General features: G+C 36.4%; 1 protein-coding gene across 1 annotated transcript; it reads left to right on the forward strand.

The window, feature by feature from the left end:
• The first annotated feature begins 1,343 nt into the window (after nucleotides 1–1,343).
• gucy1b1 (guanylate cyclase 1 soluble subunit beta 1) lies at nucleotides 1,344–22,486 on the forward strand. The gene is made up of 13 exons (XM_074629939.1): nucleotides 1,344–1,484; nucleotides 1,754–1,827; nucleotides 5,482–5,582; nucleotides 5,691–5,809; nucleotides 6,820–7,017; nucleotides 8,629–8,859; nucleotides 9,079–9,195; nucleotides 10,809–10,942; nucleotides 12,349–12,546; nucleotides 14,947–15,184; nucleotides 16,999–17,139; nucleotides 20,335–20,489; nucleotides 21,122–22,486. The coding sequence occupies exons 1-13, from the start codon at nucleotides 1,482–1,484 to the stop codon at nucleotides 21,264–21,266; spliced, it is 1,854 nt and encodes a 617-aa protein (XP_074486040.1). The 5' UTR covers nucleotides 1,344–1,481; the 3' UTR covers nucleotides 21,267–22,486.
• The last annotated feature ends 1,819 nt before the right edge of the window (nucleotides 22,487–24,305 follow it).

Genomic DNA, 24,305 nt, shown 5'->3' on the forward strand with positions numbered 1-24,305 from the left:
ACTATCCCTCATAATGATGTGCTTTAATCATTATTGTAATGTAATCAAAGCGCAATAAATATTGACATTAAAATGACTCTACAGTGTTTATAGTATTCTGCAATATAAAAGACTTGAAATGTAAATTACACGATTATGATATGTACATTTACTCAAGTTACATACTAATCTGTAATTACAATTTTCAGTTACTTGCACGTTATTTTTAGCACTTATTTTATGCTACGTTATACTTCTACTTCACTACATTTCAGAGCAAAATATTGTACTTTTGAATCTACTATATACAATTATCTTACAGCTGAACTGTAGTTAATTTAAGATTTTACATAAAAAAACACATGATCGGCTCATTATATAGGTTATGGTGTATTGTTAGCAATTAAACATAAAAACTGTGAATTAGCTACCTTTTGACCTGCTACAATATTAAATTAATATTTAGCCTAGATGTTAAAGCATCAATAAATTAAATGATATTATTATTATTATTATTATTAATAATAACAATAACAACAACAACAACAATAATATTAACATGCCTTTTTATGTTAATATTCATTTCTGAAAGGAGTCCTTATTTATAATGACTACTTTTACTTATGATACTTAAAGTACATTTAGCTGATAATACTTCTGTAGTTGTACTCATTATAGAGGTTATGGTGTATTGTTAGCAATTAAACATATAAAAACTGTGAATTAGTGACCTTTTGACCCGCTACAATATTAAATTACTATTTAGCCTAGATGTTAAAGCATCAATAGATTATTAATAATAATAATAATAATGTAATAATAAAACAGGCCAATACATGTTAATAATCCCTTCTGAAAGGAGTTATTATTCATAATGAGTACTTTTACTTATGATACTTAAAGTACATTTTGCTTCAAAGTACAAATACTTCTGTATTTTTTACCTATAATGGAATTTTTTTTCATCATTATCATTTTTTATTTTGCCTACATTTTGAATGCAGGACTCTTAAAAAAAAAAAAGTAGTTTCAGCAGCATGTCGCAGCATCTTTTACTAAAATAAAGGACCAGTACTTCTTCCAAATAGGCTATATCATATCATGCTTTATGACTTTTTAGAAAAATTTACTGCTTTGCTCAAAGTTTCTTAAGATAAGTTATTTTTGTGTTACAGTGTAACAGATAACATCAGTTGTAAAGTTTATAGCGTGAAACATGACGTTCATATCAGAAACTATGTAGCAGCCTGTGGTGATTTCAGGTTCACCAGCATCATGTTGGACAACGCAGCTGTGTTCTCATTGGTCAGTGACGTGCTTACGTAAGAGCCTCTCTGCTCTGCTATTGGTCAGACTCGCTGTCAGTCACCAGCTGAGGGGAGGAACTAAAACAGGTTGGAATGGACGCAGAGACACTCAGCATCTGTACCAAACCATGAAGGTTGAGTCAGATTCAACGCATTTCTCTTAAAAAACAAGGAAAAAGAAGAGCGACCTGCATCATGGTATGTTTAATTAGATTATATATTGTGTTTCAATGCTGCTAAATAGTCTGTTTTGTCGCATGACGTTGTGTGTTTGACATTTCCTGTTTCTGACCGCTATGATGCGAATAAACTGCATATATCAGATGAACATAATATGTATTTCAGGCTTATGTTTTTAGCAATGCATCGTATAAATCACACATATATAGCTAATTTTTTTAAATGTCTGTTTCCATGAAATACTATTGACATTGCTCATGTTTTTTTTTATTATAATAATTTTACAGTATGGTTTTGTGAATCACGCCTTGGAGCTCCTCGTTTTAAGGAATTACGGCCCGGAAGTGTGGGAAGACATCAAGTGAGTTTCTGGATCTGGATGTGTTTACTCTTTGGCCCTGTATGTGGTATCATAGGTTACACCAGCTGGTGGTTACACTGTGGCCTTTAACCAGACAGACCACAACAAGGATACTATACAGCCATCTCACTGTCAGCTGGGATATTTGCCTTTACTGTAATAATAATAATAATAATAATAATACATTTATTTATATAGCACTTCTCAAAACAGATGTTACAAAGTGCTCCACAAGACAATTAAAGCAGATAAATAAAGTAAAAAATATGGTAAAACAGAACATCACAGAACATATCAATAATAATAGAAGTGGTAAAATTGTAGGACAAGTTGATAAAACAAATATACAGTATATATACCTAAATAGATAGATAGATAGATAGATAGATAGATAGATACGTAGATAGTAACTTTATTGATCCCGAGGGAAATTCAAGTTTCCAGCATCACAGTTCCATAGTGCAAAACATGTTAGTAAAAAGGCAGTAAAAAAGTTAGTAGTGCAAAGTACAAAAATATATACTAGATATAAAAATACAAGGGGATGAAGAAAACTGTTAAAACTGAATATAGTGCAGGGTAACAGCTGTGATACACGACTATTAAAAAAGTGAATATAGTGCAGAAGAGACTGTTAAAAGTGAGTATAGTGCATTATTATCTGTCCTGCAGACCGTCCTCCTTTGTCCCCCCTCCCTAGAGAGATGTTGTACAGTTTGATGGCTCGGGGGACAAAGGATTTCCTGAGTCTGTCTGTGGAGCACTTGGGGAGCAGCAGCCTGTGTATATACAGAAACGGATGTATACATACATATATTTATACCCAGTCTTATGCTTATAGGAATGCTATCCCTAAAAAAATAGTTTTCAAAAGTTTTTTAAAAGTGGATACAGAGTTAGATGATCGTATCTCTACAGGGAGTGCATTCCAGAGATGCAAATGAGATGTAATGATTAACCTTCATCCTCTGCAGCAGCCTCACACTGAAACTCAGATAAAGTTGGTAAATATCAGATTTTAAATTCTCTCCAAACTTTAGTCAAGAGCTCCAATAGTTGTAGGTTGAAATTTAGGCCAGAAAACACTGGTTTGAGGCTGAAAAGTAGTATTACAACAATGTAAAAATACTGCTACATTAAAAAATCTTACTTAGGCTAAGTAAAAATATACAAGTATGATCAGCAAAATGTACTTACAAGTAGGGCTGGGCGATATGGCCCAAATCTTCTATCTCAATACAGATAATTTCACATCTCGATAACGATATATATCACAAGATAGCATGTTTGTACAAAAATATAAGTAAACCACATAGTTTTATATACTCCTGTGTGAATTAAATACTTGTTAAATAAAGAACGGAGTATTTTTCTTATTGAACTTTAGTGCAAAATGAACCGATTTTTGGAGAAATTTGAGTTAGTAGACTATGTGCTTTTTATTATCAATTTAGACAACATAATTGTTTATCACGATATCTCGATATGTGGTTCCATCACGATATCATTACATTGAAAGACGATAAATTATCAAATCAAATTATCGCCCAGCCCTACTTACAAGTATCAAAAGTCTTAATGCAGAAGAATAGTCCCTGTACGTGTTATATTATGATATTTGATTATTACTAGTGCATTAATGTGTATGAGTAACATGTTAATGTTGTAGCTGGTCGAGGTGGAATTAATCTCTTTGGCTTAATATATTTTTGGGTAGTTTACAATGTATCATATTCTATTAAATTGTAATGTTTTGTATCTTAAAAACAAAATCTGAAAAGTAACTACTAGTTCTAACTGTCAAATAAATGTAGTGGAGTAAAAAGTACAATAGTTCCCTCTGAAATGTGCAGTAGAAAGTACAAAGCAAAGTAGAAACACTAAAGTAAAGTAACATGGCCGTTGCCAGGGTTTTATAAATACTGAGGTCGTGAGTCGGAGCACCACCATCCTACAGAAAAATGTAACCAGGGACCTAAAATTAACTGTCAAATTTTTTTTTTTTATAATTTTTAATATTTGATTTACTCATTTAATGGTTTAGTTGTAATAACTTTTATTTAGTATGTTTTATTCCCAACTCAACATCAACTTTTCTGTGCTGTAGAAAAACATGGTCGGTTAAATGGTTATAATTTTAAATTCTCATAACAGTAAATACTTAAATTGATCTCCTATTGAAATTAGAAGACACATGATTTTCACTAGACAGGAACTCTGCAGACTGCAAAGAATACAACTCTGGTGGGGGAAGATATGTAAATACATAAATAAAAAAACCTCCCATAAGCCAATGTACATTAGCTTTTGTATCATATCCTGTAGAGCAGTGTTTCCCAAACTTCTTTTTCTGGGTACCCACTTTTTAAAAATGGCAAACCATCGCGACCTAATTCACAATAGGCCTTGTCTACAAATCGTGCAAATTTGTGTGTCAATGAACGTTCCTGATCATTTTTACTGCCATTTCCGCATCGCCTTATTTTATCTTGAATAGGTGAACCAGCCATTTCAAAGAGATATAGCCTAGGTTCGATAAATCACAACTTTGTTTTATGCATGTATTATTGAAAACACATACACACGTTAAATAATTTATAAATGAGACCAAATAAATGCGTTTAGGCTCTTGTTTTTTGTCATCAGTAAAACTAACAGAATGTACGCTAGTCTTTCATATTACATTCAATGTTACAAGTAGGCGGAAATTATCAGAATAATACGAACATTCAGGCTCCCTCATGTGGCTCAAAGGTGTACTGCAGATATAAATCTTGAATAAAAGACAGTGGAAGAAATTCCGCAAATTCATTTGGCGACCCTAATAAAATGTCCTGCGACCCACCCGAGGGTCCCGACCCAGGCTTTGGGAATGACTGATATAGAGGGAGAATGTGGTACACCCCAGTCCAACACACATGCTGTAGGATGAATGTCTTCCACTATAATGTTAACATGACATTTTTTCAGCATGTTGAAAGGTTTGGAGCCCTAGATGTGACCCTGGCTAAAAAAAAGAAGAATGAAAACAGCAGCAGCTGCGTTGTGTAAATGTTTTCAGTCATTCTTGAGCCACCAAAAAAAACAACCCTGGAGCTCTCTGCAAATGCAACTCATTGTTATTTAATGCACAATTTATCATGTTTGGTCTGTCTTCAGACCTTTTGATGAGCCGAATCATTTAAAAATAAATTCTTATTTTCTTTACAAACTCTTTCAAGCTTGGTATGTTTTCTCAGCTGTTACACACTCTGATAAAATGTCGGCTGCTTCTCAGGCCCGTAAATCATGTCTGTTTTCTCAGTTAAACAGTACTAATCAGAACCTCATTAAGTTTTCTGACAATTTTGTAAAAATTGGGCTGTCAAATGTATAAATAGCACTCTGAGCTTATCTGTACTTGATCAACAGTGCAGCTTTAAAACCACACAACCACTTCAGAGCAAACATGGAAGCATTTGTTTTGTTACTGAAATATAAATCAAGACAGCTCACACTGTCTGGCCACAAATAAGACAAATACGGTGTTATTGTATTATTCCTGTAAACAGATGTGAATTTAAAAGAAATTCCAAAAAGGCAAAGCCATTGGTTGCCTACAGTGACTGTTTATTTCTGCTGTGACATTTGCTCATGACTTATGTTTGTTTTCAGGAGGGAGGCTCAGCTTGATATTGAGGGTCAGTTCCTTGTTAGGATCATATATGAAGACGGCAAAACATACGATCTTGTTTCTGCTGCAAGCAAAGTCCTCAGTAAGTGTGTTTCTTTTCAATTAGTGGAATAAAAACGACACTGTATGTGCTGTATTATAACTTTGTATCGTAAAAGGAGATACTGATGAGATCCTTTCTGTATTTCAGAGATCGATGCAGGAGACATCTTGCAGATGTTTGGGAAGATGTTTTTTGAATTTTGCCAAGAGTCGGGATATGACACCATCTTGCGGGTGTTAGGATCAAATGTTCGTGAATTCCTGCAGGTACGCTCGCTCCTCTTTGAATGTAGGAGAGCTGGATGCTAATATTAACCACCAGTGCTTGTAAAATTGAAATGTTTAAAGGAACAGTGTGTAACATTTCGGGGATCTATTGGCAGAAATGGAATATAACATTCATAACTATGATTTCATTAGTGTATAATCACCTGAAATTAAGAATTGTTGTGTTTTCGTTAGCTTAGAATGAGGCTTTCATATCTATGTGGGGAGCGGGTTTCTTCGCAGAGTCCGCCATGTTTCTACAGTAGCCTAGAACGGACCATCCAAACACTGGCTCTAGAGAGAGCCTTTCACGTTTCTACGTTACCTGAAGCCGTAGTTCTCCAACACACTTGTGAAACTGTGGTAACGTGAGCTGCAGACTGCAAAACCGTGGTACCTCCAGCCGCCGTCTGACTTCCGTTGCTCCTAAAGTAGTGTTATTATGGTAAGGATGGCCTCTGAGCGAGGCGAACGGCGTTACCACGGTTTTGCACTCAGTGGCTCACATTACTGCAGTCTTGGAAAGGGAGGATCGAGAGGAGGGGTACTCAGTTTGTTGCAGTCTGCAACCACACCACTAGATGCCGCCAAATCCTACACACTGCACCTTTAAATGTGAAAATAACCTTGACAATGTCATAGTGATGTCATCAGGGTCACCTCAGTTTGGGCTGGAGACTTTGAATTTTTTACAAAAAGTCTGCATTAAGACGTCAACATTTACCGGGCACGGAGGGTCTAATGAAAGATGCTGTTGTGTTGCAAAATGGGAATTGTAGGATCCAGCATTTTTGACCCATACTCGGGACTAACAGTCAGGATATCTCAGTCTCTACTGCTGCAGTTTTGAACATTCATTTTTTAATCTGCCTCTCACAAGTCCCATACTTATTTAATGATTCATGTCTAATGTTCAGCATCATCATCTAACTTATTATGCCTCAGCCAGATTTTAATTAACTGTGCTGTGATTGAATGTTGCATAATTCATCTTTAATCTACATTTTCAGAATTTGGATGCTCTCCATGACCACCTGGGTACCATTTATCCCGGGATGAGGGCTCCATCGTTCCGCTGCACCGATGCAGAGAAGGGAAACAATCTGATTCTCCACTACTACTCAGAGAGAGAAGGCCTGCAAGACATTGTGATTGGCATCATTAAAACTGTCGCTCAACAAATCCACGGGACAGAGATAGAGATGAAGGTCTGCTTTGCTGTTTCTGTTCCTCTCTTTTCTTGCAGCTCTAATGGCTCACTCTGCTACCAGTGAACATAACTTTACATTTTTCTCTGTTCCTCTCTTAATTTATGGTTCAAACTTCAATGAAGCCTTTTAGTTCCTGTAATGTTGTGTGTCAGAATATAATTGACGAGGTTATAATGTGAAGATTAAACAACAGAAATTTCCAAAACAAGCGAACGGGAACAGAGCTGCGCTGCGACAACTGCAGCTCAGCTCTGAGTTTTTGGCTGATGTCTGTGACTCACAGGGTATTTTTAGATCCAAGTTATAGAGTCTCTAGCTTGGGAGTTTTTTTCCTTCCTTGGTTTTATTTTAACTTTGTCAAACTATGGATGAATTTAAATAGGCCATTGACTGCACATTTATTAGAAAATTAATCCTGAGGAGAGATCCATATTTTTGATCTTTGCTCATTTACTCGAACACGCTTATCAGATTTTGTCATTTGTATAACACAATATCATAAACTGTCATTAGTATTTTTATTTGTTTGTTAATGTGCAGCCCACGTTAATCTGCACCAATAACTGCAGCGTGTTATCCTCCTAAGACATCCCCTACTAGTACTTTGGCTGGAGTTTTCTCTTCGTTTCATAAGCGAGCAACATTTTCTCCCGAACCTAATCATATTGTACGGACAGGATAATTTTTTTTTTCCAGCAATTGTGTGTGTAATGAAAGAACGGAAAATGGCAGACGCTCCAAATGTGACACCCAATTTCTGGAAATATTAGCCACTGTTGCTGTGGCAACAGGGTGCAGAGACAGCAGCTTGACGTCAGCATGCCTTATGCCCATAAACCCACTGAATAATGCCATTTTACACTGTTAAATTCTATAATAATAGACTCCATGGCATCATTAATGGAATAATATTTATAAATGATGTGGGTGAAATATTTAATTATAAACATTTTATTGCTGTAGCCATGTGCCACAACATTATCGTTAATACATTTTTAACCTAATTAAAACTAGTGCATAGAATTGGAGCAAATATAATTAAAAAACTTAATTTTTATAAAACGGTCCCTGTATCCTGACAGTAGCGTATGAGACAGGTAATCTGAAAAAAATCATGTGCCTCTGTTTCCTCCGGTGCTCTTAATGGCATCTGCAAGATTTCACAGAGGAAAACAACCAATCAGAGCCGAGCTGGAGCCTGCCGTCTCTGAGCAGCTGTCAATCACTCGCGAACTCTGATCAAACGGTCAAACTAGGCAGCGCTGATTAAATATGAATCAATATTCTGTTACTTTAATGCCTATTTCTCGCATAAAATGTTTTCAGAAACATCTTGTAGTGTAATGTTTAGCTGTAAAATTAGAAAGTTTGTGACCCGGCAGCCATGTTGAGATCAGTTGAGGAAATACCAAGCACCGCCTGAGAACAGAGCCATGAGGAGGTGCAGAAGTCTAGTTCTCTCAGAACACTTGAATTACAATATGCTGAAAGGTTATTATGGAATTTTTGCCCAATGATGCCAAAAATATTCTGCCTACTGCAAGTTTAAGTCAGCTTTGCAACAATAACATCAATATTTGATCTATTATTTAATTTCATCCGATGCAGATGATCCAACCGAAAAATGAGGATTGCGACCACATCAAGTTTCTGATTGAGGAGAAGGACTCGGAGGAAGAGGCGTTCTACGAGGACCTGGACGGCTTCGAGGAGAACGGCACACAGGAGACTCGGATCAGCCCGTACACGTTCTGCAAGTCCTTCCCGTTCCACCTCATGTTTGACAAAGACCTGATGCTCACACAGTGTGGGAACGCCATTTATCGAGTCCTGCCTCAGGTGTGGATTCACGTCCAATTATGTAAAAGTCTGTTTTACATGCAGCAAACACTGTTTCATCAAGTCAGCACTTGATTATGTTTTAGTCTGACTTGTATTCATCTCAATCTCTGTCTTAGTTTTGGATGCCCAGAATGCAGCACTAATTAATTTTATAGATAAAGCATTAACTTCTAATTTAATGTAACTGAAATATGCACATTTTATTTTATTCCCCAGCTCCAGCCCGGTACCTGCATCCTCCCTTCAGTGTTTTCTTTGGTCCGTCCTCACATTGACTTCAGCTATCATGGCATCCTCTCCCACATCAACACCGTCTTCGTTCTGCGAAGCAAGGTAGATAGAACATATTATTTAATTTTTTTGGTTACATCGTTGTTGTCCAATCACATCAATACTTTTCTTATATTAACATCATTTTCCAGGAGACAAAAAGCACTAAAACACACAGATAAGTCTATATGATCAAAACAGGGTTTGATTGTACATGACAGAATGTGTTTATAGTCTTATATATTAACATTGTTAAGCTCTCTGATATTATCATCTGCATAACACTGACTCTGTGGGTTTCATCAACACTGTTAATGAGGATTACATTGTTTAGATATGTAGCTTTTTTTAAACTTTTTAGTGTGTTTTTTTTCAATTCTTTATTTAGAGGATAGAGGAACTACAAAGACATAGCCTTTCAGTTACAAAGAGCACTAGTAGTCTGCAACAAATGAGCAACATACTGTATCTTGAAACTTTTCCAATTATCCTTTTTTCTTAAACAATATGCATCCTATACAATTTGCAATAACTATATACATCCTGAAAAGAGGGATGTATAGTAACAAAGATGTACATTAACATGTTGGGAGACAAGCCAGTAAGTTATCTTAATTAACATCACCACAATAGATCTTTACATTTGTTAATAGAGAGCCTAAGTCACGCCCCTTCCGGTGGACCCCATGGGATGTTATTTCGGAAAAAAAATATGTACAGTAGTCAAAGGCAAGAGACAATTATTTTTTTTATCCTTTTTGAATTGCGCCATGAATCACACATATGATGTTTGTCAATTTAAAACATAATTTTGCAAGTCAAGAAAGTCACAGTTTGTTGTAAAACTGTTGAAGTATCAGACTGTGAAAATACGTAATTAGCAAGACTACACACCCAAACGTTGCAAAAGTGACGTCTCTCTCTCTGAAGCTACGATGCCTGTGTGTTTCATACTGGGATATATATCCGTTGATTACCGTTCATATTTTTTCTGAAATAAGGTCCCATGGGGTCCACTGGAAGGGGAGGGACTTAGGCTCTCTATCTCATAAGGACTGGCAGTGACTGTCGTACATAAGAAATCCATTTTGTACATAACTTAGTAGATCTCTACATTTGTAAGTGCAGTAAAAGGTGTATGTAGTTTTTTAAAATGCATTTATATTGTTTATGCATGGAGCAAAGAGTGTTAGGGTCTAAATATCCTGAAAATAAGAACTTTTACTCAACATGCAAGATAGATATTTTTTGGAAAGTTCATAAACTGAGAAACAACGGATCAGAAAGGTGAAGCTATTTTTTAGTATATTTTTAGAGAATTGAGAACACAGATTTCAGTGAGAAATCAAATGGAAACTCAGGAGGGAAAATTCATAGGTGTTAAAATAATAGCTGCAGTGACTTGAAAAAGCGTTAAAGCAGATTGTACTCATTGTGAAGAGACTGGCCTCAAAGCGCTGCCAAGCCTGGGATACTACTTGATATTTTTTTCTTTACACATATAAAATCTGAACTAATTCCCTCGAGTGGTGGGTGACGCATGTGACACTTTAGGCAAAAAAAACAAACATGCAGGTTTAAAAATAAAGAGTGAGCTGAACTGGTGCCCAGTTTTGAAGCAGATTTAGAGGAGAACATATAATGCAATATTCATAAGTGTGATGTAATCCTGACAGGAGGGCCTGCTGAATGTGGAGACTGTGGAGAACGAGGACGAGCTGACGGGGGTGGAGATCAGCTGTCTGAGATTGAAAGGACAGATGATTTACTTGCCAGAGGCGGAGAACATCCTTTTTCTTTGCTCACCCAGGTAAACCCACAGTCTGTCCCGACAGAAGCACATACTGAATATACACACACCAAAAACCCTTCATTCATTTCTGGCAAAGATTAGAGCGCTGGAATCCGAAATTCCAAGGTGTTAATTTATTTGATGAAAGCCATTGCTCTTCTATGCATGTATAAATAAAAACCCACTATATACATATACTGTCATTTTAAGTAAAATTGGGTAGTTGTTACAATTTGTTAAACAACAGTTTCCTCTGTAGCACTACAGTAAATTGATAATATGAAGGTTAACTACAATGTGTGTTGGTCCTTCTCTCAATACTTTTCATTCCCTATTCTGTTTGTGATGTTCAGTAGGAACAATTTGACCTTTTGGCTGAAGCCTTAAAGCTGCAGTGTGTAGAAATGAAGCAAATATGATTAAAAAAATATATATTTTTTTTAAACGGTCACTGTATCCTGACAGTAGTGCATGAGACAGGTAATCTGAAACAAATCATGAGCCTCTTTGTCCTCCTGTGCTCCTAATGGCATCTGCAAGATTTCACAGACTGAGCCGGCTGTCAATCACTCGCAAACTCCGATCAAACGGTCAAACTAGGCAGCGCTGATCAAATATGAATCAATATTCTGTTACTAATATGTCTATTTCTCTCCTCAAATGTTTTCAGAATCATCTCGTAGTGTACTGTTTAGATGTAAAATGAGAAAGTTTGTGACCCGGCAACCGTGTTGTGAATCTCTGAAAAGACCTGTGATTGACCAAAGTCTTCCGTCACGGGTTCGATTTTTTAAAGCCTGAAAACAGAGGCATGAGGAGGTGCAGAAGTCTTATTTATCCCTCAGAATCCTTGAATTACAATATGCTGAAAGGTTAATATGGATTTTTTGCCCAATGATGCTAAAAACATTCTGCTTACTGCAGGTTTAACAACTGTAGTTAGCTCAAATGTATTTTGCTTTGATGCTTTTATAAACATGTATAGGTACACAGTCACAAAGAGAAACAAACAAACTTGTGAGCCGAGGTAATTACATAGGTTCTTCTGCTGTGACCCCCATTAGCCTTTGTGGCCCTTGTATAACCAATCAGACATTTCTAGTGAAATATCAGATGCAGGAGAGCAGAGTTCAAGAGATCTCGTCCTCACAGATCGAAGACACTTTGCAGAGGACAAGATCAGTGTTTTCACAAAAGGTTGCTACCTGACAGGAAATAACAACGGCTGAAACATAAAAGCATGCTTATTCACCTGACCAGATAAGACTCAGTGTCTGACCTCACCCTTAACAACAGGAACATTTATCTGGAGATAAGACGACGGTGATCTCATTACTGGAGGTTCGTACTTTATGTTCTGTTTTATTTACGCTGATTCCCGGTTTGAGTATCTCACTGTTTTTCTCCTTCCTCTGTGTCTCTAGTGTTATGAACCTGGATGATCTCACACGAAGGGGGCTTTACCTGAGCGACATCCCGCTGCATGACGCCACGCGTGACCTGGTGCTGCTGGGCGAACAGTTTCGTGAGGAGTACAAACTGACCCAGGAGCTGGAAATCTTGACAGATCGTCTGCAGCACACACTCAGAGCCCTGGAGGACGAGAAGAAAAAGACAGACAGGTTAGACTATTTCTCTCAGGCGTAAACTGCAGCTTCAGCAACTTCAAACTTCTGTTGTGAGAATAACAGCCGAGGAATTATAAACAAATACTAATCCATCCATTATCTGTAACCGCTTATCCTATTTAGGGTTGCGGGGGGTTGGAGCCGATCCCAGCTGACATTGGGTGAAGGCGGGGTACACCCTGGACAGGTTGCCAGACTATCCAAATACTAATGTATCATGTAAAACCTCAAACCTGCTAGATATTTATTTGATCCAACTTTAGCAATGTAAGAATTGCAAATACACTTCAAGGTGTACTTTTACACCACTCAAACTATGTCATTTATATAATCTTAATATGTAGGGTATGTCAGTGAGCCCTTTGAACCAGGTGGTTCCTGACCTTTTTGGCTTGTGACCCTTTAAAGGGGACATATTATGCTCATTTTCATGTTCATACTTGTATTTTGGGTTTCTTCTAGAACATGTTTACGTTTATGTTCAAAAACATATATTTTTTCTCATACTGTCTGTCTGAATATACCTGTATTCACCCCCTGTCTGAAACGCTCCATTCTAGCACCTGTCTCTTTAAGACCCCCTCCCGAAAAAGCTCAGTCTGCTCTGCTCGGCTCGTGAGAAAAATATGGTGCACCTTTGCAAAGGTAGTTCTCAAGCTGTGGGTGATATATTCTAATGAGCCGGCATGTGACAAAGGAAGGGGAGCCAGATCTGAATCCATAGACTGTATAAAATATGGATGAAAATATGGTGACGTCACCCATAGGTTTCTGAAAAGCAAAAATGAAGCTCGTCACAGCTGTGCGGCACCCACCTGTCACTCAAAACGGCCACGCCCTTAATTTTGCATAAATGTAGGCCTTAATATAATTGAAACGGGTGAGTTATATAAAAATTCACCTCCGTACAGTTGTCATGAACGAGGAAATTAGCTATAGAGTTACTGTACCAGGCTGTAAACATATTATTTCTGCTGTAAAGTTGGGCATTTCATCGTGGGGGTCTGTGGGGATTGACTGAAAAAAAAAGAAAAACACTGAAAAAGTGGGTTTTTCATGATATGTCCACTTTAAAACAAGCTAAGTCGACTTGTGAACCCTATCAAAGTGAGCAGTTCAAGCAAATAAAGATTGTTATCTTCTCAAATAGTTTAAATATTTTAGAGGCCTAATGGAGGCAAAACTACCTAGAATGTACCTAGTAAAAAAAAAAAGATAAATGTCATAGTGATATGCAACAGAAATATGTATTTTTTCTTTTTTTTTCTCCAATTTGTTAATTCTCTAATGATCCCATAAACTTATATTGTGGACCCTTGTGGGGTAAATTGTGTATTATAATTATGTGTAATTGCATACCAAAGCCCTGTCATTATCTGTAGTTTGTGAGTCGACCTAAAACTCACTACAATAACAGTGCTGTCATTCCTCTTTCACCTTCCTTTTGCTGGAAAAATAAGTGGCACAGATCATTCATTAGTCTTTTAGGGAGATAAAAGAGTAGTATTCCCTTTTAAGGAATGACTTGAGACAAGAAAACACAGAAGACACAGCAGGACACTAACAAGTGTCACTCCCGTACAGTTATGTTGAGGCTACGTGACAGTCGGACCACCTAGGGTCAGAATCTATTGTTGTACCCAAGTTGATACTTGCCTAAGAAGCTGCTCTCCTGTCCCTGTTGTGGTGCCGACAGTTGGGTTTTGGCTTTGAGAAAAGGGTCTGTCATAGTAATTTGGCACAGCAGTGGGTGACAGCTTGAGAGGAGCACGGAGGTGGAGCGTGATCTTTATTAAGACTGCTGTAGATAGGAAAAGACTTTCACTCTGCCTCTTGGATCTCTATATTATTATTCTCGCCATTCTGCGGTCTCAAAGCGCCTCGGGCCTCGAACGTTGATTAGAATTCACGGCTCCTCTCTAAATATTTAAGAGAACTGCTGCTGCACTGGCTTTTAAAAGCTTTAAAACACTATGTTTTCTTGATCATGAAAACACACATTTATGCTGCTTTTGCTGCTGTTCAGGCGTGCACCCTTCTAAGAGAAAAACACGCCCTTGTATGTGAAAGATGTCACAGATTATTATACATAGTCTCGTCTCCTGGGTAAATATATCTGTTCTGTATGTATCATGTGTCCTCGTATTATGATGCAACATGAAAGGTATTTGCTTTTAACAGGCAGACATGATCCAAGCAGTTACCATAGAAACACCACCCTCCCATCTATGAGCAGCTTGTATAGTGAAATGACCAAAAGGTGGTGGGTGAGCAAATAAAACGCTGATCCAAAAGGACGGACTTCAGTCTGGCAGCCCGAGCCCATTACTCTGCTGCTCCGGTGCACCATGACTACGCTCAAAATGTTCATTTCTCTTCTTCTTCCCCTTTTAGATTGCTCTACTCCGTTCTGCCGCCGTCTGTTGCCAACGAGCTGCGACACAAACGGCCCGTCCCGGCAAAACGCTACGACAACTTGACCATCCTCTTCAGTGGCATCGTGGGATTCAACGCCTTCTGCAGCAAGCACGCCTCGGCCGAGGGAGCCATCAAGATAGTCAACCTGCTCAATGATGTTTACACACGTTTTGACATCTTGACAGACTCTCGGAACAACCCTTACGTATACAAGGTTGGAAGCAAGAATTTTACCGTGACACTATATCACGCATTTGTGTACATTTATCTCAGTAAAGGAATAAGCAGTACATTTACTCAAGTACTGTACTTCAGTACAGTACTTGAGGTACTTACTATTGAGCCATTCCATTTTCTGCTACTTTATACTTTTTACTCCACTACATTTATTTGACAGCATCAATTACTTTCCAGATTTAGATTATCAATATGATATATAATAATATATAATATGAGCTCCATGTTAAACAGCTGCAACATTAAAGTGATGAACACATAATGCATCAGTAATTATAATCCACTGATATATGTATGACTGAAATGGGCCATTCTGCATAACGAGTACTTTTACTTTTGGTACTTTAAGTATATTTTGATGCTAATACTTTTACTAGAGGCTGTGAATCGATTAAAATATTTAATCGTGATTAATCGCAAATTAATCACACATTTTTTATCTGTTCCAAATGTATCTTAAAGGGAGATTTGTCAAGTATTTAATACTCTTATCAACATGGGAGTGGGCAAATATGCTTGCTTTATGCAAATGTATGTAAATATGTATTATTGAAAATCAGTTAACAACACAAAACAATGACAAATATTGTCCAGAAACCCTCACAGGTACTACATTTAGCATAAAGAATATGCTCAAATCATAACATGGCAAACTCAAGTCCAACAGGTAACAACAGCTGTCAGTGTGTCAGTGTGCTGACTTGACTATGACTTGCCCCAAACTGCATGTGATTATCATAAAGTAGGCATGTCTGTAAAGGGGAGACTCGTGGGTACCCATAGAACCCATTTTCATTCACATATCTTGAGGTCAGAGATCAAGGGACCCCTTTGAAAATGGCCATGCCAGTTTTTCCTCACCAAAAAGTAGCGCAAGTTTGGAACGTTATTTAACCTCCTTCACAACAAGCTACTATGACATGGCTGGTACCAATGGTACCTTAGGTTTTCTAGTTATGATACCAGTATCTTCTCTCTAGCTTTAAAACTGAGCCCGCTACAACCTAAAAATCACAAGTTGCGTTGCTGCGTTAAAGAAATTTGTGGCGTTAAAACAAATTTGCGTTAACATGTTATTATAGCGTTAACTTTGCCAGCCCTAACTTTTACTTAAGTAAGATTTTGAATGCAGGACTAATTTTACACCGTGGTATTGGTATTTTTACTGAAGTAAAAGATCTGAGTACTTCTTCCACAACTGTGAATAAGAGGAGGATTCTATGCAGCAAAGTGATAACAATCAAAGTGTAGAGGGCTTTAAACTACTGTGTTCTTTAGCTTAAATGCACCGGTGAAGCACACCGACCCTCTTGGTGAATAATGTTATGCAATTCTGCACATACAAGTCACACAAGAGTATTTATATCAGTTGACTTGAGTTTTTCACCATAAGAAGAGTAGTACTAACTTCTAAACGCAGTGTAGTTTTACAGAGTCATTTTATAGGCCTCATGCAGCAGATTTACGCTCCAGGCTTTCAGACAAGAATGCACTTTAAGAAGTCAAGCAGACCTCGGCACTTCCAGGGGATCGGCTTCAGGCACTGGGTCACCAAAAGAAGTAATATTTACTCTACAAGCTGAATGGCTAGGTGGTCCTGGGGTTTTAGCGGGGCTCAAAGAGGCCCTGAATGTCTTACAGCTGATGTAAGTGTTTAAGTGTTTATTTCAGGGTGTTTCAGTTTATTTCTAGCTGCACAGTGCATTAAAACAAAAAACCTTTGTAGCACAGTGGGAACAGATGATTTTACATGAACCAAAAGTAAAGCGAAATATTTTTGTCTTCATTCAGGTGGAAACGGTGGGCGATAAGTACATGACAGTGAGCGGCCTACCGGAGCCGTGCACACACCACGCCAAGTCCATCTGCCACCTCGCTCTCGATATGTTGGAGATTGCTGGACAAGTCGAAGTGGAAGATCAACCAGTACAGGTGTGATAACATTTTTAGCTTTCACAAATGTTTTCTGTATTATAATTCAATTCAATCCAAATTTATTTGTAAAGCAAAGTTAAAAAACAACAACAGCTGACCAAAGTGCTGTATAATCAATATATAGCAAAAACAACACAGTAAAAAACACAGAAGACAATGTTTAAAAGACAGAGGACAATAATATAGAAAGGCAACTGTCACATAATGGCTATATACTAAGTAAGATTTTGTATGATAAACCAAAACTGTCAAATACTAAATACTGTTACTTGTATGTATTATACACGTGCTAAGCTACACTGAGCACACACCAAATGAGTTTTTTATATAGTATATAATATTTCTACATTAACATTTCTATATAATTCTCCAAATAACATCTGGACTGACAGAATTTTGGCCACAAAAATCTCACAATGATTTTTTTAGATTGGCAGATGGTTTGTGTGTGTGAGTGCACATGAATGCCAATTAGCAATATCTTTATTGTATAGTGTATGTCTTATAGGGCTGCACAACTAATCCAAATTTGAGCAAAATCGCAATATGGCCTTCTGCAATTTAAATGCAGGACATGCAATATTTGTTAAAGGCAAAATGATGCCTATACATCAACTTAAGAAAATATCTTTGTTTGGTACAGATTCCCCATATTTTTTAAAATAGAAATAATGATACAAAAATTATCATTTCCTCTAATATCATAAATCAAATCGCAAATGCAATATCAGTCAAAATAATCACATTAGAAAATTATTCAGCCCTTGTTGTGATTCTCAGACTGTTTTCCTTTACACATTTAATTATTTAGCAGTTTGTTTTTAGTAATGCATCTGTTATTTTGGCATCATTTTCCTAATATTGCTCTGAAAATGTGTCAGACCTGACGAATGCTGCGAACTGGCATTCAAGCTAATATGACCAACACTTTGCCCTCAAGGATGTTTTGATTGATTTGAGCATACTAGTATCTGTGCATGTGGACATATTTCCACGCTGAAGTAATGCGCAGGGAAAAGTTGGATAAAAAACAGCAGACTTTTGTTTAACTGACTGTTGGAGATTGTTATTGTATCAATGACTGTTGAGACTTAACTTTGGAAAATCATGTCTTGTTAACAAAAGGCTGTTTATTTTGGGACATGGCACCGGCAGAAGAGGAGCCCGGTTTAGTAGCAGAAACAGACTCAAATCATCTCACGATCCTGCGTCTAAAAATAGATTCTCATTTGTCTCAAACACGCTCGGCGTGTTCATGATCTGAAGACAACAAGCACTGAAGTGTCTACGAGTTCAAGAGTAAATATTAGTCTGTAGATTGCCTGGGGCACCTTTTGGAATTGACACTTTATTGCAAACCTTAAAAAAAAAGAATATATATTTATATATATTTATATATAAATATAAAATTTTGTGCATGGAGTGATTTCTGGCAAAGTTAACCTTATATATCCACCCACCAAATGTTGCACCTTTTCAGTCGATAGCTTTAAGAATTTGTTCCAACAAACTAAGAGAAGCATTCAGCTGGATAGTTGCTTGTATTTATTTATTTATTTATCTTTCTCTCTGTGGAACATTTACCTCCTTGATTTAAGACGAAACACTACAGGCAAAAACATTGTTTTCATGCACTGGTCAATTTTGAGATTTTGGGCTATTTTGCTTCCATAACATGTCTTCTTTCAGACTAGTGGAAAGAAAAAATCCAAAACACACATTTAGTTGTTTATTTGACTACTTCTGTCTATTTGCATCTTTAGATTTCTCCTAAATTCACCAAAAGTTTGCATTAGATAATGCCTTATTTGCATATTTAAACATAGCATTTCAGAAAACTTGTAATACAAAAAATAATTGTCTTAATGTAAGTAATCAACTGGAGAAGTTTCATGATGATATCTATTAGTTAAACCTGTACTGTCTTGCAAAATGTATGGAATTTTATAATACATATCTTTAAAGGTTGTTTTCTCAAAATGAGGTATTTCCTCATACTATGAGCCAAAAACATCCTAAAAACATGGCGAAAGTGGATTTGTCTGTTGACAGTATTTTCTGATTTATGTAGTTACAAAAAGAGTGAAATATTTCAACGAAATTAAACAATAATTTTGAACCTGGCTTTATCCAATGTTCAGATTTCTGTTCTAGAAATGTATGCACATTAGCACATATTTGACAAGATAATGCCTTATTTGCATCTTTAAACAGAACATTTCAGAAAACTTGTGATACAAAAAATAATTGTCTTAATGGAAGTAATCAACTGGGAAAGTCTCATGGTGATATCTCTTAGTTAAAAATGTTAGACTATTTACCTGTAGTGTCTTCAAAATATATGAAATTTTACAATCCATATCTTTAAAGGTTGTTTTCTCAAAATGAGTTTTTTCTCAGACTTTGAGCCAGAAATCTCCACTTCAGTAGCACTTACATACACCGAACGTTCCAGTTTCATTCCTATCTATATTCTGAATGTTTTTACAGAGGGGTTTATTCATATATTATTCATAGCCTGATTTTTTTAACATTTTATTCCTAAAAACATGGTGAAAATCAATTTTTTATGGCTGTTGACAGAATTTTCTGATTTATGGAGTGTTAAAAATAGATATCCAAAATCCCCTTTGTAAAAACCTTTGACTCTAATATGTCAACAAAATGAAACAAGATTATTTGAACCTGGCTTTATCCAATATTCAGATTTCTGTTATGGAAATGTATGCACATTAGCACATATTTGACAAGATAATGCCTCATTTGCATATTTAAACATAACATTTCAGAAAACTTGTAATACAAAAAAATACTTGTCTTAATGGAAGTAATCAACTGGAGAGGTTTCATGGTGGCATCTATCAATTACATGTTTTACCCTATTCACCTGTAGTGTCTCCCTTTAACATTTACACAGGTTTATTAGAATTAGTTTTTCTCACACTCAAACTGTGCACAAACTTTTTTATTGGTATAGATTGAAGAAGATAAATCAGGCATGTCATGTGCTGCTTTAAGTAATGAATTTACCGCAGATAACTAATGATCAGTGCTCTGTATATCCTATAATAAATATTGAAGCTTGGTTGTGCCAGTGTTTGACAAGAAATAGGTTTATCTTTGGCGTGTTTATTTACATTGGTTAAATTATAACTGGCATACAGTGGAATCACAATCTCCTTTTCTTTCTAGATTACTATCGGGATCCACACAGGAGAAGTGGTGACTGGGGTGATCGGCCAGAGGATGCCTAGATTTTGCCTTTTTGGAAACACGGTCAACCTCACAAGTCGTACAGAGACTACTGGTGAAAAGGGGAAAATAAATGTCTCCGAATACACGTACCGGTAAGTAGAAGTACAAGGGCATATTATCCCGTTTTTTTTTTTATTTATTTGTATGAAGTCATGTTTGGATTTTATTACTAGAGACATTAGGTGGGTTTGAAGGAGCTTTGCATCAACAAATTGCAACTATCTCCCCCAGGAGACCGCTGTTTGTGTCCTGTGTGAAACAGTCATTTGTTGCATCTTAGTTTTGTTTTTAATTTTAAGCCAAACCATGATGTTATTTTACTAAACTTAACCCAGTAGTTTTATTGCTTAAACATAAATAAGTAGCTCTATTGCATTTTTTTTTTCAATTTACAATATTAATCACATGCTTAAAACGGTTTAAAACCGTGAAAATACGTTTCTCTCAAAACTTATTTTGGTTATGCATTTTTAGTTGTATGGTAACAGCATTTATTGGAGACAGGGTTGCAGTATTAAAAGGGATTTGTCATTTGTTAAGAAAATACCAGTATTAGTCTTGAAGGAATCAATTTAAAACACCAGTAGGTCTGTTTTAGTCCGTGGATTTGATGTTCTTTGTTGACACAAAAATGTTGTCATGGAGTTAGTGAAAATAAGACACAGAATCCCCCCCGGACTATAAAGCGCGAGTGATTTATGATGGCGTTGACACTGTTTTCCAGGTGTTTGCAGTCTGCCGAGAACGCTGACCCTCAGTTTAATCTGGAGTATCGGGGCCCCATCACCATGAAAGGGAAGAAGGATCCGATGAAGGTGTGGTTTCTGTCCAGGCAGCCCACCGACGCAGAGCCCACCACAGCTAGTTAAAGCTCAACGGTTCAGATTCAACACTAAAAGTGTCATCTAACAGACGCTTCAGTAAATGTCTTTATAAATTACACAAACATCGAGGCAGGGATGAGATGGATCAGGTGAAATATAAAGTGATTATCTATCCACAGACATGCAGATATTTTTAATATGATGAACCTGTAACCGCCGCTCTCCCTGCGTGTTTCTGCTCGACCATGATCCGTCGTGACCTCGCTATATTTTTTAGACACAATAGTGACGTGTTTCATGAATAGTAGAGGTTCAAGTTTGATACATTTTTGGACAAAATAATTCCCACATTGTTATTGTACATAAAATCACGAAAGGTTTTGATAAGCAAAACATTTTCCATCTTAAATATTTTTAGTTGCTAATTTTGTTATATACTGTATTTGTTAGAGATAGAGTAAAGACTACCAGCCCAAATAACTAATGAGTGTAATTAATAAATATATACTATAGCTTGTTATCATGTTTGTGCCAAAATATTAATGTCACTATTTGAGGACCCATTTTTTGTTCATAGGTTGTGATAATTTTACACTGAATAAGTTACACTGGTATTAAAATAAATATATATATATTATAGCTGTTGTATTTATATAGATTTATATCACATTCACCTGTTCTTTGGCTTAACAGCTACTGTGCTAACTAGAGTAGTATATTACAATTCAAAGATGTATTTCATGTTTATTTCATTAACTGATACATGTTGAGCCTTTAGTAAACCCGTATCATCACGTATCTGTCACCGATAATTCAAAATAACTATACACTATTTTATTTGATATATTGATTGCACCTCTTTTGTCACTTTTCAGCTCTACTAAACATTATTGATATATTCGTATTTATTGTTAACATCGTGTTATTTTGTTTTTATTCTTTTTTTGTCATAACAACTAGTAACTAAGTGAACTGTATTATGGGTAAAACTACCGTTTGTGCATCTATATGTTCAACGATGTGCTGTATGTGTCTCACGAGTAAAAGTACCACACTTTTTTCACCCTATTTTTCCAAAGTCATTCTTATTAAACTTCACATAATGTCCTTTCAAGGAATCCTCTCCAACCATGCAGCTTCCTGTGTAAGAAACAAACAGGCGCCTCTTGTACTGTACGAGTGCATTTCTGTGCTTGTTAAGACATGATTGTTTTATTTCAACAATGTTTCTGTTGGGAGGTAACTAATAAAATAATATTGAGAAATGTTGGTTACTTGATTTTTCCTTTGTACAGTATAAGCTACAAATCTGCTGGTAACACTTCACTTTACAGGTCTGCAAATTTCAGAGTAATTAGGTGATAATTAGCAAGTAACTGATTTGATTTTTCTTTGGAATATCTGCCAAATTACCCCAATATTTACCTCAAAATTTATCGAAAATTACTTTATTATAAACATTATTTAATAATTATATTCCGCTATTTCCCAATAGCTGGTAATTTATTTAATACATTTCCATGAAAAGAATACAGAGTTAATTGATATGCTTTATTTACATGTCTGCTGCTAAATAGATAATAATTAGCAAATAACTTATTTGAAATTTCTTAAAAAACTCCCTGAATCGTGACATTAGCTACCAGGTTACATTTGTGTAGACAATAAGTCACACAATGGAGAGATCTGTGCCTGATCAGAAGTGTCTTCTACTAGTTTTCTATTAGATTAAGAGCAGCGCACAGACGCTTCTCAAGTCTAAGGGCCCTATTTTAACCATTATATGCTATTACAGTATATAATTATTAAATAATGTTTATAAAAAAATGATTTTTTATAAATTTGTAAGTAAATATTGGGGTAATTGGGTAGCAATTCCAAAAAAAATTAAAATAGGTTACTTGCTAATTATCACATATTTACCATGAAATTTGCAGACCTGTAAAATGAAGTGCTACCAATCTGCTCATTTTGGCTCTTATGAACACCAAACAGATGAACAGAGAAAGTAATGCATGGTCTTTACTTTATCTGAAGGTATTGTTGTTAAACACAGCAGAGAAATCAGTTTCTAATAATATACAGCAGATTATGTTGTAAAGCGCTCCCTCTGGTGGTCCCTTAGAAGATTACAACCTTAGGGACAAAGCATCCATAAATGTGAAGCCTCCACCATTCACTGTGCATTTCTGACACACCTGCTGCTGTTATTGTCACTAAAGCAGAGTTTTTCATTTTTACACATATTACTTAAAATATACAGTGAGGGTTTCGACAAAGTGGGTGCAAACTTGTATTAGTTATGAGAGATGGCATATTAGTTGATGCTTTGTAAGGCTTGAGGTTATTACAAAGTGTATACAAAACACTTTTTTTACTTGATATATTGATCCTGTGTGTGAAATACTATAGCTGTTACAGAGAATAATTCATGCCATGCCATCCTTATGAAGACCTGCAATAGTCTAGACAGGTAATTTATTTAAAAGGGACAGTGTGTTGGTGGCATCTAGTGGTGTGGTTGCAGATTGCAACCATCTGAGTACCACTCTGCTCACTCCTCACTTTCCAAGACTGCGGTAACGTGATCCGCAGAGTGCAAAATCGTCGTAACGGCGTTCACCTTGCTCAGAGGCCATCCTTACCATAATAACACTACTTTAGGAGCAACGGAAGTCAGACGACGGATGGCGGTACCACGTTTTTTTTAGTCTGCAGCTCATGTTACAGTTTCACGAGCGTGTCAGAGAACTACGGTGGCCTTCAGGTAACGTAAAAACATGAAAGTCTCTCTCTAGAGCCAGTGTTTGGTTTGTTCATTCTGGGCTATTGTAGAAACATGGCGAAGCATCATGGCGGACTCCGTGAAGAGGACCTGCTCCCTAAGGGCTCATTCTAATCTAACGAACACACAACAATTCTTAGTTTTGGGTGATTATATACTAATGAAAACATAGGTATGAATATTATATTCCATTTCTGCTAATAGATCCCCCAAAATGTTACACACTATTCCTTTAAAATGAATCCAATAACAAATGGATAACCGGTGTAACGATGCTAAAAGCAGAGTAATATGTTCTC

The sequence above is a fragment of the Sebastes fasciatus genome, chromosome 3 (genome assembly GCF_043250625.1).
Source record: "Sebastes fasciatus isolate fSebFas1 chromosome 3, fSebFas1.pri, whole genome shotgun sequence".
NCBI classification, from domain to species: Eukaryota; Metazoa; Chordata; class Actinopteri; order Perciformes; family Sebastidae; genus Sebastes; species Sebastes fasciatus.